This window comes from Culex quinquefasciatus, chromosome 2 (genome assembly GCF_015732765.1).
Source record: "Culex quinquefasciatus strain JHB chromosome 2, VPISU_Cqui_1.0_pri_paternal, whole genome shotgun sequence".
Taxonomy (NCBI): Eukaryota; Metazoa; Arthropoda; class Insecta; order Diptera; family Culicidae; genus Culex; species Culex quinquefasciatus.
This window is the reverse complement of record NC_051862.1, coordinates 21,340,246-21,360,734: the sequence shown is the minus strand read 5'-3', so window position 1 is coordinate 21,360,734 and position 20,489 is coordinate 21,340,246. Positions and strand designations below refer to the sequence as shown.

At 39.5% G+C, this 20,489-nt stretch overlaps 1 protein-coding gene across 4 annotated transcripts in view; it reads right to left on the bottom strand.

Annotated features, from left to right (window-relative positions):
• LOC6049568 (transcription factor Ken 2) overlaps nt 1-20,489 on the bottom strand; it is a 79,849-nt gene that overhangs the window by 29,194 nt on the left and 30,166 nt on the right. For all 4 annotated transcript variants that reach the window (XM_038254948.1, XM_038254949.1, XM_038254950.1 and 1 more), the window contains exon 3: nt 10,598-10,813. In XM_038254948.1, the coding sequence (XP_038110876.1) occupies nt 10,598-10,607 (10 nt within the window). In that variant the 5' untranslated portion in view covers nt 10,608-10,813. The remainder of the gene's footprint in view (nt 1-10,597; nt 10,814-20,489) is intronic.

Here is a 20,489-nt window from a genome sequence, read left to right as displayed (position 1 = left end):
GCAACAGAAAAAAAAGTCAAGCGAGCGAGGACAGATGAGAGAATGCAAAAAACAAGACGAAGAGAGCAAAGAAGAAAAAAGGAGTGCATGGCCTTGAAAATTTCGCAAACTGTGCGAAAGGGTGAAACGAGAGTAGAAGGGGGAAGAGAGGGACTTCTTCACGTGCCGGGTTTCCCCTTTCCCTTTTGGGAGTTTTTTACTCTTGGTTTGGCGGCGGTCGCGCGCGGGGGAACAAAAAACGTGAAAGTCGACGCGTCGCGCATATGTTGGACACGGGAAGAACTTCTTTTTTTGCTAGGTTAGAACGCGGGGTTTTAAGGGCTCAATTCGAGTAAATCGGGAACGATTTTAACCCTCAACTCTACGGTTTTTACGGAGGGCAAACATGGATTAATATTTTTCACGGGGAGAAAAAGGACCACCCGTCGGTTCATAATCGTTGTTCGGCATTAATTTCCTGGAACCACCCACCAACGGCTGTTCACAAAAATTTTCAAATAAATTTAGAAGACGCTAGGGGGAGAGTATTTTGCCCCTCTAGAAATTTGCGAATCGTGTGTCCCATTGTGTGAACTGACCATCACACCGTTTAACGCAGCAAATTATCGACGGCCGGATGTTTTAATTGCACCTTGATGATGGGTTCTAATCATCGGCATGTTTACACCTTTTGTGTATGTTGTTTTAGAAAAAAAGGGTGAGGATGTAACTGAAATTTAATTGATTTTTGAATTCCACGACTGTTTTAAAAGGCACATGAAAAAAAATACCAAAATTTAATTTCAGTTCAATGAAATATTAAGCATAACATATTCCAAAATAAGATTACAGTTATCCTTTTAAATTGGATATTTTGTAAAGATTTGTGAGAAATATACAATATTTTTAAGTTTTTAAAAATATCAACAAAAGTCGTTAAAAAGACTTTTGAAAATGTTTGCATTTGATTAAAAATAGTCCAAATTATTTTAATTTGTTTTCAGTTAATAATTCATCGTTTTTTTTTAATTCTGAAAATCTATTGTAGTCCAAGTGGAAAACTTATATGTATGTAAAAACATTTCAAAGTTAATTGCCAATACGTTGCAATATCACTTTTTTTTAAATATGACTTTTCAATTATCTTTAATTAACTGAACTTCGAATTTCAATTTAATTCAAAAGTTTGAAGATAATTTTTCGTTTGTTTCGGTGACATAAGCTTTGAATAAATGCTCAAATCAGCACCTAAAATTGCTTGTTGCTGAAAAATTAACTTTTCTGCAATGGTATTGAAAAGTAATACTTTTCAATATTATTTGGATTTGATCGGTCAACTGACTCAACACATTGATATTTGACTTGAAATTTCATTCAAAAGTTGTTTTTTTCCGAATTGTTGCAAAACTACTATTTTGATTTTCTTTTCCGTTAGGGACCATCCATAAACCACGTGGACGCTTTTTTAGTGGACAATTGTACATACTACGCCAACCCCCACCCCCTCCCCCCTTAGGTTTCCACGTGGTTTATGGATGGTCCCAAATTTAATCAAAAATAGTAGGTTACATGAAGGGTTTTCTGTAAGTTTTTTTAATAGTTTTTTTCTTACTCTTGCTAGTGCCTTAGTTAAAGAAATAATTGTTCCTAAATGGATTATGATGCAACACACAGCTGTAAGGAACTCCAAAACTCTGTTATGCACTTCAAAATAACTCATTGTATCTTGATTATTCACCAATAAAACCGAATTGAATTGAATTGAAAGGTTACATGAAGACTTCTTGAGAATTCAGCGAAACATTTTATTGAAAAAAAAAAATTGAATTATGTTTTGATTTGAAATATTAAAATAGTGTGATGGAAAAGCATCACGTTACTGTATGAAATGTCTCACCCCTTTGAATTTTCAAAAAGAATTTAAGATAAGATTGCCGAACTAAAATTGATTTACTGCAGTTTGCAATGGTGTTAAGTAACTTGCATGCAATTATGTGTGAGGAATTATTCATTAAGGGGTTACATACATGTAAATCGTCAAAAATGTCCGAGGTTGGTATGAGCACACATTAAAACTATTTTTTAAATCTTTTTGCAGGGCATTAAAATATATATTTTCATCTATTAATAAAATAAATATGAAAATATTTGGATATACCTTTGCCGAGATATAACTATTTTAAGTAAGCAGTTTCAAAAAACAGGACACGATATCTCAACACTGCTTTGACCAAATCGGCTCAACATTTTGGTGAAGACTCGTTGAATCGGTCCTGTGTGCATGACGAAGGCCGATTTTCAAAAACTTAATTCTAGAAAAAGATAAAAATATTTTTATGTTTTTCATATAAAAAATCGTCAGTTTTTCATTTTTTTATTTTTAAAAAAGCTAAATTTCAAAACCGGGCTTCGTCATGCACACGGAATATGCATTGCGAGTCTTCACCCCAAATTTCATCCGATTTGGTCCATCTCATCTCGAGATATCGTGGCACCCGTGTTTAGTGAAAAACGTTTACAAAGTTTGACAGTTCGCTTTGCGCATGGCAAAATTATGAACTTAATTCGTCTCTTAAGCTAAGAACAAGATTGTCCGTTCGACGCAGTGGTGAACGCAGAACGCTGTGCCAGTTCGATTTTTCCATCAACTGTCAGTCGAACAATCTGCAGGGGTTGCTTTGTTTAATGGTCGATGACTTGCAGGCTATGATGACAGGCGCAAAATTTTGCGTTTGCGTTCAGGCCTGACGGACAATCTTGTTCTTACCTTTACTCAGTTCAGTCACGAAATATCTTCATGAAACTTTCAGGAGTGATTAAAAATCATCTTTTTAGTGAATTAAGTGAATTTTCTGTAAAATGAAATTTTGTGATTTTCTACATTTTTTTTTTTAGATTTTGAAATAATTACATCAGCTTTAAAACAGTACTCATCATGGAATACATATATATTTTATTCAGTTTGAATGAATCAATTTTCTAAGACCAGAAATACAAAAAAAAATAGATTTCTTGTAAGATTTTTATGAGTATTGAAAAAATCTCACTAATCGAAAATATATTTTCAATGAAAATGAAACAAAATTTGATTAATTTTCGGTTTTTCCATCATCCATACTGCTAAAAAGTTAAAAAAAACTTCTTGTACAAGATTGAGTTTAACAAAATGTTAGTTATAAACTGGTTCAGTCTTTAAATCGAATCGAACGAAGTTGAAACAATTAAATTATTTTTTTGCATCATTTAAAAACTTTTCCGAGATAAAAAAAACAATTTATTACTTATATTAGTTTTATATTTAGGGTTTGACAGTTTGCCAAACTCACAAACTCTCTGAAACAGTCCAGACTCGATTATACGAAGTTCTTTTTTTATTTTAAACATTGAATATGAATTCTGTGACCCAATTGTAGTCAAATTTGATTTGTTGATTGCCTTTTGGCATACTAAATACATTTTAACAGCTTTTTAACCCGGCCATGTTGGCCACGATCTTAAGTTTAAAAATTCTAAATCACTTTAAGGCATATTGAATTCATATTCAACCTAAACAATTAAAAAAAAGACAGCGAAAAAAATGTAAAAGTTTGACGTTTCCGCAAGCAAATGCAGGCAATTTGCCAAAAATTGAGAGTTTGTTTGTTTGTCATTGTCTAATACCTCTTTAAAATTACGTTGAAGCAATTACTTTTTTAGGATTAACTTTTCATAAAAATGTTTAAACGTATTCAAAAAGTTTGTAAAATAGAAAAATATCTATTATTGTCATCTTAATTTAGATCAAAAATTATGGAAACCAAAAAAAAAATAATAAAAAAGTTTAAATTGAAATAAAAGTAAACTAGTAAACTTTCTTTACCAGAGATGTCAGTTTTAATTAGCTGTTAATTTCCCTAAATTATTTAAATGTAGTCAATCCACCAAATTAAACATGTTCTTTGAACATTTCAGAGAATTTATATATTTTTTAGCAAACCCAACAAAAACTTTAGTCAGGAAAGGATAATCCACCATGATCAAGATCATGAAGATCTTGATTGCTTTTGTTCAGTTTTCTATTTTCTATTTAAATTTTTTTACTAGCTAATTTCTGGCTATTTCATATATTTTTTATAACCCTATGTTTTAAAGTTGTAGCATGTTGTGCAAAAAACATTGTTTAGCGTATTACAAAAAATAGACTTAAAACAAGGAACAAAAATGGGCATGAACCCAATGCGAACCTCCAAAAAGCATTAAATGAGAAAACACAAGATTTGAAAAAATAAAATTAGAGTTTGATGAATTTAGTTGTCTCCACATAGCTTGCCAAAGTTTTAAAAAATTGGCCGTGGTTTGATTTAATATTTACTACTTTTTATGTCAAAACTAGTATGGAATAACCATTATATTTTCCTAACTTGCCCCAACGACCCAAAAGCTAATGGTTAATATAAATAAACGTGAAAAAAAAAACAAAATTATTGTAAAAATTAGGTCAAGGTAACGTATTAGGAGTGCCTTTCACGATTTGATAAAAGTTTAAAATACGTTGAGCAATAAATTCTTCAAACAATTCAACAACGCAAAAAGCGATTCACAAAGCGCGCATCACCTTTTCCCAAGCAAGCTCATGTTCACTGCCCACAACCAATTTCCTTTGGGAATTTCCACCGCTCAACAGTCTTTCCAAATTGGGAAGAAAAAAAATACAACCCAGGAAAACAAATCTCTGCCCTCTCAAAAGATTGCTGCTGCCGGACAGGTAGATCTCGCCCCGAACGCCCCGGTTGATCGGCTGAAAAAGGGTAATGACTTTAAAATTGAACCTAATGCCGCCAATTACTGCCGGCAAAAACTCCACAAAAGGTCAACATTGCGCTACCTTACCCTACGGGGGATCGCACATTTGAATCACCAGTGTGGGTGGGTGGATTAAGGTGCAGCTCAGAACACGTGTCCACCGCTAAGCTTAGCGCTTATATAAGTCGTGAGCAGGGGTAGCTCGGTGTGAGTTCCATATTTGTGAGTAAAATTTGCAAGAAAATACGGGCGAAAATGCTGGGTTTCAGGTCCAGATTACACCCCTTTGACGTTGGAGGGCGAATGATTTATTTCATCACAACAAACTTGTTTTGGCTTTTCGTTGATCCTGGAATCCGGTGTCTAATCTCACTCTCGCGTATGAGATTTTTCTATGAAAATAATTCTCGCCGATAATGTATGCAAATTCCTATTAATTCCCTTCACAGAATCAGCGAAATTACCGGGCGAGCGCCATTTTTTGCCATATTGTTTCCCTTTCCCATCCAGAGCCAGAGATTCCAGATTGCGCCATCTATCGCGAAATAGTCGGGCAGCCGGAGGGACTGCCACCTGACAATCTGTGCGATCTTGCATCGTTACATAAATTTGCATAGCAAGTTTCCCACCTCTCTTCCTTCACGGACTGCCGTCCGTGGTACGTTTTGAGGTTAGGAATATCGTTTTCATGGTGGGAATGTCATTTGACGGAAAAACGATCAGTTTGGTTGACCTTAGAACAGTTTTCGAAACAAACGATAAAAACGATAAGTTTAAAAAAATAGCGTGATCAACTCAAAACGTTTCACAAAATCAATGATGCAGTTTTTCTCAATCTCCATCACTAAATACAGCGTAGTTCAAGCTAAATAATGATGATGACGCCAGGGAAAAGGCATTTTCCCCCATTTCTTTTTTACTGCAGGGGTTAAAAATGGCGGGTGAGAATTTCGCGCAACAGCTGCCCAGTTCTAAACGTGTGCGCGCGCAAACACACACGTTCAAATCACACATCCACAATCGGCCGGATTGTTTTCCCTTTCTTTTTTCCCACAAAACCCGCTCGTACTGACCGAGAGCGATTAGAATGCAAGTATGCAAAAAAAAGGGATAAAAATTATAACCGACGACGATGCGGCAACAGGGCATCTCGTTTTGCGCAAATTGATTTGATGCCAGATTTATTTTTTTTCAGCGGGTACTGGGAAAACAATCTTGCCTAACTGCATTCTTGGTGCGCTGGGAGGTGGTTTTTGCTACTTTCGATTAATTTGAGTGACGTAATTAATGCTTGTTGCGACCTAAAAAAGTTTTTTTTGCGAATCTTTTTTTATATTCGATATTTCAAAGTTTAAAAAAACAACTATGACAGAAAAAACGATAATTTTTTTTATCTCACAAATCCAGCATTCTAAAATACTTCCAATACAGATTGAAGACCTACCGGTGCTGCGATGGCGTCAGCGATCTATCGCCTAGATGTAATCAAACGATATCGCTCGGTCGGAACGAGAACTGGTCTGGCATTTGAGAGGTACCCCCGCGGGGCACTTGCGAACATGGCTTATTACCGGTTGCTGCACGTGTCAGCGAAAGGGTGATCGAGTCCCAGTGTGGGCGGTGTCGAACTGATTGGTTCGACGTCGGACTTGCAGTGACAGGAAAACGATAAGTTATGGAAATTTGATATCCTTGGTGATTTATTCCAATAAAGTGAGACTAAAGTGTCAGCGAAACGATCAACGTGCCTGGCCTACCCAAATTTGACGTTTAAACGATAAAACGCCCAATTTCGCGCCCGGGCACGTCTTAAAACAGATCTTTTCGGTCAGGTGAGCTCGTTATGAAATCCAATCACACACATTTCTCGTATCACCGATGTTTGTTCCCCGCGGCGACGACCGCAACCTCCCGTCGAAACGCATCAATGAAAACCTCCAAAGCGAACGCCACACGAAAAATTTCAGGGTCAATCCATGTGTTACCTCGCCATGCAGTGTGGATGGGCTAGGTTTCTCGCTTGGAATGACAATCACGACGACAAGTCGCGAAACACAAAAAGTCAACAACAAAAGGCAGGCAACGCTTACGCGCCCATACAAATGACCGCAGCGAGAGCTGCGATCGTAGTGGTGGAACAGAAATTACATAATTAATGTTTGTTTCGTATTTCACCTTCACCGGTGTCATTTCTTCCCCAGGGCCGCCAGTCGAACCGGGGCTCTCCGAAAAAGGGTAGCCGCTATCACGTTACCGAAAAACGATAAAAATTAAACAATGGATTTCGGCTAAGCCCAGCGGATTATGTGACGGACCTTTCAATAATTATAAGTTATGAAAAGCACGTCGTGACGAAATTAGGTCGCCTTGCGGCTCGAAACCTTCAAAATTATTAATATCGTTCAGCTGTCAAAAAATATCGTTTTCCTGTCATCGCGCATGACTAATCCCAGCGTTCTCGCTGCGGTCACCCATCCTTCCGAGAATCAATTATCGAAATTGAATCCCAACCTGGGCCCGGTTCTCGGAAGAAATACCTCATTTGGAGCAATCGAACAAAGATGTCGGGATTCTCGGCGGGTTCCCACATCGGTCTTCGCCAAGGTTACGACAGCAAAAAAAAACGCGCCGATCTCGCCGCAGAACCAGCTCCTTCTTTCTTCTCTACTTTTACTTTCATGCGAAACCGGTTTTCGGTCTTGGCGAAAATGATTCCCGAGACACCGCCAACTTTGCCGTTCCCTGCCTTTTGTCTCATTTGGTATTCTCGCTGCGCGAGAAACTTCTTTCCTTCTTTCTTTCTAACTCGTTCTAATTCAAATTCGCGAGCGACGAAAAAGGGAAAAATCCGCACAAAGAACGAAATATATTTCTGAATTCATCATTTCTCCGTTTTCTCTAGATTTTTTGCATGTCTGCCTTTTTTTTTGCGCGTTCCCTTTCGCTGTCTGAATCGTTTTGCTTTTTAATTTCTCTTCTCTTTCGAGAATTTGTGTTCTCGATTCGACCCTTTCCCCCGTTGCAGGCATTCTTTGAAGAAGTGGAAGTAGAGGGAAGCATTGCAAAATTATGCGAAGAAGCGGTTTGCTTTCCACGGTTGTCTGGAGCGCGGTGGTATCCGTTTCAGTTGGCTACGCAGACAACGTCCAGACTGGGTTTGACGGATAAACGATAAAACTTGTTTGGAGGGTATGTTGGAGGATTAGTTTCAAAAATGTGAATGTTTTGAATAAATGACATTGCAAGTAATAGCTTTATTTAAAAAACGATCACTTTATTTTAATTCCGTCTTTGACAAACTAAGGCTTTAAAAATGACAGACACACGATAACGATGATCATTTTATTCTTTTCCATCACAACCAACATATCCTTGACTCGTTTTCTTCTTCAAACTTAAACTGTTGAAAGGTAAGATTGAATACTTCCCTTTCAAAACAAAAAAAAATCTTGACTCTTCCAAACACCTTGCGTGACGGAATGTCTGCCGGTGCAAACTGTCTCTAATCCGTCAGTCAGTCAATCATCGACTTTGTTCGTTTTGGGAAATGAGTTTCCCAATTTTCTTTGAGGCTAACCTTTGTTGTTGTTGCTTCTTTGAGTTTCATTTCAAGTGATGAGCGCCAAATAAGGTGAAAAGTACTCGCGTGACCAAGCTGGGGCATGCCGACCTAGTACAATGTAACACTTTGTAGGTTTTAGTAAAACGATAAGTTTGCCTTTACGACTGATTGTAAGCGGATTTAATTGAAATTTTCCTTCCACTCTGATTTACATAATCTAGAGTCGAGATGGAAAAAAGAATGTCTAACGACCATTAAAAAGCAATTGCACGTCGCCTCGGCTGTACCTCCAATAAATCAGTACAAATTATTAGTTTCCTATCGAGCTAATTAAGTGCAGCGGCTGGTGGTAATTCTAACAACGTGGGAAATCTCTTCCGAGATGTGGGGATGTGCCGCGGGTGACATGATTTATGAGCACCATTTAGCGCTGTGGGCAACCTGCCCGGCCCAATCGAGCAGAAATAATTGCCACAATTTGACAGATAAACGATAGGATTAATGGGTGATGGGGTGAGGTGGGAAACGTGTGAAATTTGTAGCGCTTGGTTTAATGTGTGTTGTTTAAATGACGGAAGAATTGCGGAAAATGATGCTTCTGATGGGAAAACGATAAGTTGACAAACACCTTTTTCTGTAAAGTTTTTTTTTATTTTAAATTCAAATTTTGCTCAAACAAACCAATTGTTGAAACAGGCGGTTTTCCGCAGTTTGATCGATAAACGATAGGATAAATTGTGATGATGTAGCAACGTTCAAAATAAATTGTTTAATTTACTTGTTCTAATGACGGAAAAACGATAAGTTCTGAGAAAAGACGATATGATTACGAACACTTATTTTTGAATAAGCCCTCTAAAAACGATTTTTTTTTAAACGCAGACTTATTTTCATGATATCTGTTCAATCAAATCGGATGACAAATCACGATAGCTTAACTAATCTTTTCCTCACCATTCCAGCTTGCTTGCATGCAAGGTGGTTTACAAACAAGTACCAGCATTCACACCCGAGGAATGAGTAATTAGATGCAAAAGGCATCGCAAGCCGCAATTTCCCCACCACCGAGCAAGTGAATGGAAATGAGTAATTCTATATCTTGCCTTTTTTCATCTCCGAGAGCGGCAAGTGTTGGCAAATCTCAGTCCACCACCCTTTTCGTTCCCCCCTTCTTGTAAAACCCCCCATAATTTCAAAGACCTGCTCGAGCTCGCGCTCGCTCGCGGGAAATTGAGGAAATGTTTGTTATGTAAACAAAGACCGAAACAATGCAACAAGCAAAAACCCACATTATACACTTTCCAAAGAGTGCAAAACATCAACAAACCGCTGCGACGTCAGCTCCCGGCACTTTCCCACGTGTCGCGGCCCGAGCTTTGACAATCAGGGGGAAACTTATCGTTTACCTTTCATTTTGGCCGCAGCGCCGACAGGGAGCGAATTATCGTTTCCCGTTTCCTTCTTCCCGCGTGGTGTGAAGTGGGGAGGAAGTGAGTCCAGAGATGCAATTTTACGTTACGTAACAGCTGCTTGTTTGTGGTTGTAGTTATTACTCGCTTGACCTTGATCTTACCGAGCGTAATAATAATTCCGAGCGAGCGATCTCCGCTCGACATCTCCGCCGTCGTTCCGGTGAAGGGGATGTCACTCGTTTTTTATTTGTATAATGAGTCTTGAAAGTGAATGTTATCATAGTATTCACGAAAACGATTAGTTAGCAGGGTTGGGAAAGCGATGCGTTCTGACAGCAAAACGATAAGTTTAACAATAAATCGTAAAAGCAGCACAATTTGTATGCAAACTCGAGCTGTTATTAACAAATTATCCAGATAACGAACCGTGCTGGTCGGCAACTGGCGCCTTACCGCAATCAGCCTCGGAGATTTGCCTCAGTTCGATTGCAGTGAATTCATTTACATGTGTAAGATGCTGAATGCCATCGAAAAGCGCGATTACGTCAGCACCTCTCACCTATGCTTGGCAGTGGTCTTCAAGCGAGCTGTCAAAACTTATCGTTTGCCATAATAATAATATTGAAGCAGCGAAATTCAGTCAGGGATTCGAGATCACTGCCACCCGACCACATTCCAATCCAGATCAATCCAGATAGCGACGTTTTGTTACCCACGGGACCCCCTTATCCCGGGGACCGGATCTCCGACTTACGTACAACAATCCCGAGAGATGCAAATTACCCGATCGGCTCACGAGAGTGTGCAACAAGTGTTCTAATTACGAGGGTAAAAAAAATTCTGTACATGAGAAGATAATTACCTCCAAGCATTTACACGGTCGCGTTTCGCGTACGGTCCCAGCTGTCAAAAAAAGAAGAGAATCGAAATCCCTGTCGGAAACGGGGGAAGGAATGTTGAGGGGGCCACCGGTCACCGCTGAGGTCAGGGCTGGGACGGCTGGAAGGATTCGAAAAGGGAATGTTGACGTTTGCGGATCAGTGTTGCCAGCGTTCCTGTTTAGGTTCCGGTAGGGGCGCTGCAATCGGGAAGAAGAGAAAAGAAACCTGTTAGGATTGTTGTTGTTAGGTAAGGCACATCGATTTGTGATGGAAATTGCTGATTGGAAAACAAATATATTCTGACAGCAGGTTGCTGCAGGTGGAGCACGATGCTCGGACATTTCTCTGTGCGGGGTCGTGTTTTGTCGCTCTAATCGGCGTCGTTGACGCGCCAGCGATGTCCGTAATTGGAGTCACGTTGAGCGGTTGAAAGTTTATCTCAACCCGAGCAAAAATGGAAAGGTAGGAAACATCACGTTTCCTAAACAGGGGGGTCCTCCTCCAATCGGATCAGGTGTCAACCCCACACAATGGACCCACAAAGTGTCACAATGTTTCCCACGTGGCGTTGCGAGAAGAAGCTGTCAGTTGACGCAGTGCTGCCAGCTAATTATTTCATCAGGAAGAATCAATTTCCGCGCCAATCAAAGCAAGCGGCGGCGGCACGACTTTAGCCTGCTTGGATGGCACTCCAAAGAGAGGTGCAATTATTGTTATTATGATCTCTACCGAACAAGATGGCGGCGCGGAACGGGTGTGTTGTCCTTGGAGAAATCACTCTCACAAACCCCGCGCGCCGACGCCAGATGTGTCAGGCAACATTAATTTCCGAACGGTTCTCGAGAACGTGAACTGACGCGCACAGCGCATTTTTTATCGTTTAACTGTCAAGGGATCGCGCGCAAGGTTAGCCATGCTGGGTGCATCCATTCGTCGTTATGATTTATTTGTTCTGATGAGAGCGCAAAACATGGGAGCGTTTGGCATCGCTGAAGGTGATCGGGCTGTGCGGCGCGATGAGTCAGATTTCGTTGTCACTTTCACATTTTTTGTAGTAAGATCAAGTTAGACGAGAAAAAAAAACACAAGTTAGAAACTAGAATATCAATAAGACAGATAAACGATAAGTTTTGTCCAGATCCCCTTTTATAATCATATCGTTTACTTAAAATGGACAAACAATAATGATTTTGACAGAAAAACGATATTACACATTTCAATGGAGACGCAGCCATCTGGACGCCCATAAACAATGCAATTTCGACCCAAAATGGCACATTCTCTATCTAGTTCAACCCGATACCAATCAGCAAACGTGGTTCGATACAAAGTCTGTTGAATTGCGCAAATCTAGGTAGCTAATCCCACATTCCAGCGCACGGTCCCCGCCGCCGTATTGGATTGGGGCTAATTTGCCTGGAAAATTTCGATTATTCGTACCTATTGGACCGTAAAAGGGTGCGGTGATAGTTCTCATCTCTCGGTGCAGCATCAACCCAACGTTCTAGGTTATGTCGTTTTCTCTTTCGTTTGAGTGCCGCTCAAGTGAGTGCGAGTGAGCGGGAAGCATCTCCCAGCAAAGAGGTATCTCTAATAACAATAATAGTAAAATCTTTTGTTTTATTGTTTCGAGAGATGACAATAACCAAATAAAAGACTATCTACGCGAGATTCAAGTGCTGCCAGCTGTCCCGGGAAAGGAAGAGAGAGAGGGAGTGCTGCCATCAGTCCGCAGCTCTATAGCCTATTATAGTGCTCGGCGTAGTGCTTGGAAGAATGACAATTGGATCATGAAAAACGCTTCACAGAGCGCGCTAGCGCTACATTGCAGCAGCGAACGTTTCAGAAGATCGAGAGAGGTTATGTAATTTCGGTCAGCGCAGCTCGTCGTGCAAACGAGTTTTGCTCGTTTTACGTTAGATATGGGCAGTTAATCTTCGAACCGGAGGTTTTCCCGCCGCCCAGCGGCGGCGTCAATTCGTTTAATGGCAAACTATTAGAGGGAAAATGGACTTTTTCGACCCATTGTTGGGTCCGCTTTTGAGGTTATGGTTTTTTGATTGTGCGAACAAACCCCGCTTCTAATTAAATTTGACAGTTGAATGCCAAGACAACCTTGCGAGCGCGGAGCAACTCGATTGATTTGGAAGCGACCTTCGAAAAAAAAACGTCACCCGGAACGTGCACAACTGACCGTTTTGTTTATTTACGTTTGCTTGTTTGTTGTCGACCGAGTACAACACGCGTAATTAATCGCAACCCGGTTGCGAACGTTGCACGCGGCGCGTGCGATTGCCAAGCCCCTGGAATGCGTTGCGAAAACACGTGTTTTCGATACGGGCACTCTCACCTCAATTTGTTTGACGGATAAACGATAAGTTTTATAGCAATTGTTTGTTGACAAACAAAACGGACATTTGCAAACCTGTCAAACTGCCATAAAAATTCCATGTTATGTAAACAATCCACAAGAAGCAGCTATCACCCACTTTCGATAGGACATGCGTGAGTTGGGGACAAGTGCGTGCAAGAATTGCGACATTTTTTACGACGATTTCCTGGATGAGTCCTGGCCGTGCTCGAAACGGCTTCAAGATAATAAAAATTGCGTAATTTTCCACGCGCCACCATTTTTTTCCGCTCTGTCATTGTTTGGCCAATCGTGCCACCAGTTGTATTTCCTTGATAGGTCCCTCCGCACAAACCCCGTGTTTGTTCCCGTCATACGCACAGGTAGAGAAAGTGTTTTTAATTTTGAGACGCGCTATAAAAATTGACGCACCTGTCAAAACAGCGCGATCCTGTTTGAACGAGATTGGCAGACAAATTTCGTCGCCTTCAAGGGTGGGAACGCCAGCTTTGCAAATAGAAGTTGCGACGAAAATCCCCCTTTCGATTTTTTTTGTTGTTTTTCGAATGACACTTGTGTAGATTTTGTCCAGTCATTGTGGTAAATTTGGACGGCGAAAACAAATCCCTTGGCACGTGTAATCCGGCGAAGGTTGATCTGAAAGGCCTTCATCAGGTGGCACGTGCCGATTTGAAATCTGAAAGTTTTCAAGATTTGTGAACTGTCAGAGAGCCATAATGGCGGATGCTATAAAATTCCTTTGTTTTGATTTTTTAAATGAAATTTTCACAAACCGTCAAACTGTCAAAGTGCCATAATGGTGACTTTTGTTTAATATCTTTAACGCAAAGTGACAGCTTTAAACGTAACATTTGTAATTGTGTAGATTTCAGAAAATATGACATAGAGAATAATTTGTAAATTTTTCATCAGCTGGCACATGCCGATTCAAAATCTGCTTGCATTTGAAAGAGCTTTGATAAACTGTCAAGTAGCTATAATGGTGAATGCTACAACAAATCTTCTTGTGAGATTTTGGAAGATTTGAATGCTTTTGCTATAAAAACTAGACAACAACGGGCTGTCAAAGTTCCATAATCGAACCTCTTGTCATCTCCCATTATGGTACAGTGACAGCTACCCGTTCCCAATTCTTCGCAACATCTGTCAACATCTCGATTTCACTTTCAACACAGCCCTCGCCAGAACGTCAAATCGGAAAGCAATCCACGCAAGGGGGCGCCACACCCACCTAATAAATTCTAGTTCAGAAATCAGCACATCATCACAGGGCCCGTATATCATCATCGGCGGTGGCGGCGGCAGGCCGCCACATTATTAGACACGCTTTAGTTACTGCTGCTATAAAATAGTGAAGAAGAAGAGCGCACAATTCTATATTTATGCTTGCCATCTCTTTCCAACTAGTTTTCAAGTCGATTTCAAACGAAATTTAGGTCGATTGCCCTGTCTTGGTCGCCTCTCTCTCTCTGTGTCTCGTGGCAAATTCTTTTCGTCAGTTTCCACTTGGACGGTGTTTGCCAATGAAGAAGAAAAAAAAGTAGTTGGAAAATAGTTTCAAGAGTCGGTCTTGTCTCTCGACTGTCACTCACCCGTTCTCACACCAGCCGATTCGGAGTGAACTTTCAGCTGATTTGGCATGAGAATTTGCCACTTACTTTGTAGGGAATTAGCTGTTGAAAGGCGATTCGTGAGAAGTTGCACGAGAACAGGTTGGAATTTAATTGAACTGTCAAAGTGCCATAATGGCGGAACCGTGAATGACATTTGAGCAACTTTATAGCAACTTGACAAATTGACAGTTCCCTAAACTTCTGATTGAAAAATTAATCTAAAATTTTTATAGCAGCTGTTCAGGTATCGCTTATCGCGAAGCCCACCCTCAAATTGAGCAATTTTCCCAGCGCCACCGTTTATTTATAAACAATCTCTTTATTAAAAATTTCCAGCTCGTCTGGTTAGGCCACATTTCACACTAATGAAAGGTGCGCGCAATCGGCTGCGGCGGTCGTCGGCAGTAGCTTGTTGGAATGTTTACCTGACTGATGGATGGTCGTTGACTGTGCGGCGCAGAATATGAGGTAATTTCGCGATGGTAATTACTTCATGAGCGGATTGTTGTTGTTTTGCTTTCGCGATTTACTTTTGATGCACTCATTTCACCGGGCTTTTACTTTGCGCCAGTTTTTTGGCGCTGCAACCGCGGGTTTTCCAGCAAAGCTGTCAAATTGCCATAATGGTGTTTTTATAGCAACATTTAGTGCGCTGACCTTGCTTGTATTATAAAAACAAAATTTAGGGTTTGAACACTTTTTTTTATGGCAGAGTGACAGTTCAATGTTTAGTGACGCATCTCCGTGTGCCATAACACATTCCAGCAATCTAATGTAAGCAAAAGTAGTACAATAAAAATCTTCTGGAAATTCCCGAAATTTACACCTCCCCAGCTTATCAAGCCACGTTTAATTCGGTGTATTTACTCAGTGATTACCGCGTAAGATTTGGATACGACAGTGCAAACAGCTTGCGAAATTTGGTTCCATTTCTTTTTATCAAAAAAGTTGTCAGCGACACTTCACGTGCCGCTGTGAGTTTGTTGTACTAAAACTAGATAAGAGAAAGGTTGAGATTGTTCTAATTATCTCTTCTGCCGCATAACCATGAGGATTTATGAGTTTCTTCAAGGTGTAAAACGTGACCATGTTGTATTTCGCAATTGTTGAAAATTTCTTCCAAATCTACTAGTTCAACCAATTTGCAGCGTTGTACTAAAATCAGAAGAAAGAAATAAACAAGTTCCCACCCCCACAAAATCAAGCTGCCTTGACTTGCACAAACAAATACCACGATGTTTACCGACAATACAGCTTGTTGTTTGTTTTCCAATTTGACCATTGTACTAAAACTCGCGCTATCAACCAATACTCGCGAAACCACTACTATCGGTCTTGTTTTTGGTCGCCCTTAGAGAGAGAGAGAGAGAGAGAGAGAGACAGCGTCGATGGCCTTGTCCTACCTCCCTTTTCCCCTCCTCAAAAACCACTTGAAGCAACTTCCCCCTAACCACACCAGTCAGCGATAGAAAGATAGTGCGTACCAACTAGGCCGGCGGCGACGACGACAAAGTCGAAGGTTTTTAGTACAATAACTAGTAGCAGCATAGAACGCGCGCCCGCTCGCAGGGCCCTTGTCTGTTTTGTGTTTGGTGCGGCTCTATAGAGAGTGAAATCAACTTTCGAAAGCGGTTTGACCGTGAAATTTTCAAACATAACAATTCCACCCAGCCCGAATCATGGGGGACATTTAGCTTTGGCTGTGACTGTTTCCACGTGGGATTGGATTTGGAATGGTATGAAAACATAACTAGTAGTAATAAAACGATGATTTGATGGAGACGCATGGTGCTTCCAATTTGAATCGATGTAAAAGAGATTCATCTCAAATTATTACCAAACAAAGGACTTTAGATAAGACAGTGAGCAAGAGAGCAACTCTCTTTTTCCTCCTTTTTAATGTCCTGAACAAAAGAAAATACTGTTTTTCCCCGACTCATTTTTTCAAATAATTTTGCTTGGATTGTCAACTGTCCTAGACATACAACAACAAACCGTTTAAAATAAAAAAATAATTTCAACTTTTACCAACTAAAAATTTTACTCAAAAATCTCCTAACAAGCTAAAATTGCAATTTCCAACACCTGTCACCAATTCTTCTCCCTTCGTTCCATAGTCTGCCAGCATCCCCTAGCCAAATCTCACCCACTTTTTTACAAATCATTGCACAAACATTGCACCAGCATCACGCCCTCCCTCTCTTGGCTTCCTCTCCAAATGTATACAAAACTCCATTCATACACGGGCAAGTGCAGTCGCAAACTGCAAGTAAGTGCCCATGTTTTGCAAGCAAAAGGAAAACAAAGGCCTTAATTAGGGGAAATTCTCGTATGTTTGGCAGGTTAAGCACTCGCTCCTAACTCCATCCAATTTGCTGATTTTCCCTATTTAAACAACTAATTTCGCAAAACTTTTGATAGAAACTTCCTTGCTCACTTTTTATTGAGCTATTTATCACTCGAGTTAAATTGAAAACGCTTTTAATTCGCTTTAATTGAATGTCAAAGTTCTGACCTGCCAACATTAGAGGCACGCTGGAATTAGATGCTGTTCCCCTATTACGAAAATTCACACCCAAACGAACGCGCGCTCTCTGACATAACACTCTCGTTACCATTTTTTTCTTCTTTACTTTGTCTCCCTCTCTCTTCCCTCAAAGATCGTACCCGAACGTTTGTTGTTTGGGAGGAATAAAAAAAATCTGCCGGAAAAAAACGGCAAAGCCACGTTTGTGTTTGCCAAAGTGCACCAAGACAGGTTCCCTCAGTGCAGAGATGCACCACAACGTTGCACTTGCCCTCTCTCCTCTCTCTCTCACTCGTAGACTTGCACACAACCCACTTCATCTTCCCAGCCCAGAAGTGGTCCAGTTCCACGCTAGAGTTGAACGGGCATGTGCGTGTGCGTGTATGAGTGTGTGCAAATGAGAGTGAAATGAAAAATTAAACATTTCCAACACCCCCCTTTTGTACCCCGCTCTCATTGACTATCCTGTAAAAAATCTCGTAACGGTACGGTTGTAACCCTCAGCTCATTCTGTATTTGCGTGTAAAACCCCAATTGAATTTTCTTCACCACAAAGTTTAAGTAAAAACACAACAAAGTGATTAAATTTCTAGCCCAAAAAAATTCAGCAAAAGAATCAGAAATTGTTTCAAAGAATATTTGAAAATTAATAAATAATGACTTAAATGTGCTTTAAAAACAATATTACATACAAAATGGGTACGTGAATTTTCGGAAAATGTAGCGAGGGAAGAAATTTTCTAATTGATTTGTTGTCTTAAGCAAAGTTGAAAGCTATTGCTAAAATATTCAGAAAAAAATGAGCCGATTTTTTATTGCACTTGTTATCACTAAATGTTGAATTTTCTAAACATGTTTTTTAAGATATTTTTTAAAAAGAATAAAAAGGCGTTTTTCGCGTCGAGTTAAGAATCGAAAATATGGTCAAACAAGTTTTTCTAAATTAATTTTTAGATGCAAATTCAGCTGTGCAACCAAAAATGGATTTTCAAAAATTTTCATTATTTCAGATTCAAATTTTTTTCCTGAATGAAAAAGGTTCTGGGTAAAAAGTAAAAAATAAATTTTAATTTTGCAAACAGTATAGCTTTTTGAATAAAAAATAATATGTTTATACCAAATACTACATCTGGGAATGGGTGCATATTTTATGTCTTATTTTCAAAACAAGTGCTGAAAAGTATTACTTTCAATGCAAGTGCTGAAAAGTTAAACTTTTCAACACTCTGATGGATGCTAAAATAGTCGTTTGAGCAACAAGTTGCAAAAAGAAAATTTTTTCAGTGCGAGTCGTACAACGAGGTTCACCGAGTTGGATAAATACGACGAGTGCTGAAAAAATCATGTTTTGCAACGAGTTCCATATAACATTGTTTGCAATTCCGAAAAACACCCATTGAGTGAAATTATAAGTCAAATTTTCATGTATTTTGTCAATAAATCGTTTGAATAAAAAAAAGTTGAAAAGTGTTACTTTTCGAAACAAGTGCATCCATTTCAGTGCTGAAAAGTTGAACTTTTCAGCAATGAGTTTGAAAAGTGTTGCTATTCGTTTCTGTTATTTTTGGTACAGCAAAGTAGGCTTTTTCATCTTTCAAAAATGACAGGAAAAGTAAGTCGTTTTACGACGGAATTGCAAAATAGTAATTTATGCAACAAGTTGCAAAAAGAGGATTTTTTCAGCACGAGTCGTACATTTATCCAATGAGGTTCACCGAGTTGGATAAATACGAAGAGTGCTGAAAAAATCCAGTTTTGCAGCGAGTTCCATACAACATTTTTTTGCAATTCCAAAAAACACACACTGAGTGAAATTTTATGTCAAATTTTCATGTATTTTGTCAATAAATCGCTTAAATAAAAAAATGTTGAAAAGTGTTACTTTTCGAAACAAGTGCTGAAAAGTTCAACTTTTCAGCACCCATTTGAGTGCTGAAAAGTAGAACTTTTCAGCATTTATTTTGAAAAGTGTTGCTATTCGATTCTGTTATTTTTGGTACAGAAAAGTAGGCTATTTCGTCGTTCAAGAATGACAGGAAAAGTAAGTGGTTTCACGACGGAATTGCAAAAAAATACTTTTCGCAATTCCGTCGTAAAACTACTTACTTTTCCTGTCATTCTTGAACGACGAAATAGCTTACTTTTCTGTACCAAAAATAACAGAATCGAATAGCAACACTTTTCAAAATAAATGCTGAAAAGTTCTACTTTTCAGCACTAAAATGGGTGCTGAAAAGTTGAACTTTTCAGCACTTGTTTTGGAAAGTAACACTTTTCAACATTTTTTTGATTCAAACGATTTATTGAAAAAAAAACATGAAAATTTGACATAAAATTTCACTTAATGGGTGTTTTTCGGAATTGCAAAAAATGTTGTATGGAACTCGTTGCAAAACTTGATTTTTTCAGCACTCTTCGTATTTATCCAACTCGGTGAACCTCGTTGGATAAATGTACGACTCGTGCTGAAAAAATCCTCTTTTTGCAACTTGTTGCATAAACTACTATTTCGCAATTCCGCTGCGAAACTGTTGTTTTTATTTCCGCGACAACGACACAAAAAATACGTATGAATGAATGACATTAAGTTTTTAAAATACGTTTATTTCATAAATTGTTTATTTGAATCAATAGAAGGTTAACTCCCTCCTCGATTCGGTGCGTCAAGATAAGATATGGTGTTATAACGAGCCGTAAACCCTCCGGGTGCACATCACTCCCCCCCTCAACGCCCCCTGGCCAAATTTCTAGTACACACTTGGAATGCATTTTCGTTGCCACTTCTTCTTTCTTTCGTTTTTCCTTCTTTTTCGGTGCAACCCTTTACAACGTCAAAAAGAGCCAGCACAAAACCATTGCACAATTTCGTAATCCCTTGAGACGCAGATGCAGTCTGCCCCAAAGAACAAGACTCTCACCCCATTATATTAATAATTAAAATTAAAATCATAAATTGTCCACGTACAAATCCCCTGGTCCGTGTCATTCTCATTTCACTGCGCGGAGAAAAGTCGTGATTTGGCGGTGATTTATTCTACTCGCTGGCATCAAGCAGTCGGTCGAGGCACCACTTTGAAGGCAACACTTGCAGTGGACAAAATTTAAGCAAAAATAAATGATTTAATTATAAATTATTATTCCTGATGAATTTCGGTGGGCCCAGCCGCGGAGCGGCTACATCGGCGTTTGTGTCAGGTCCCGGCGAGAAATTGCCTCGACATCTTTAACCTGAATTTGTTTTCTTTTCCTGGTCCCCTGGCCAACGCGTCAGCTGTTTCGGGGCCGCGCGCGGAGAAAATACATCATAAACCCGTTTTGAAGCGTTGCATTGCAGTAGGCCCTGTCCACTGTCATCGTTACGT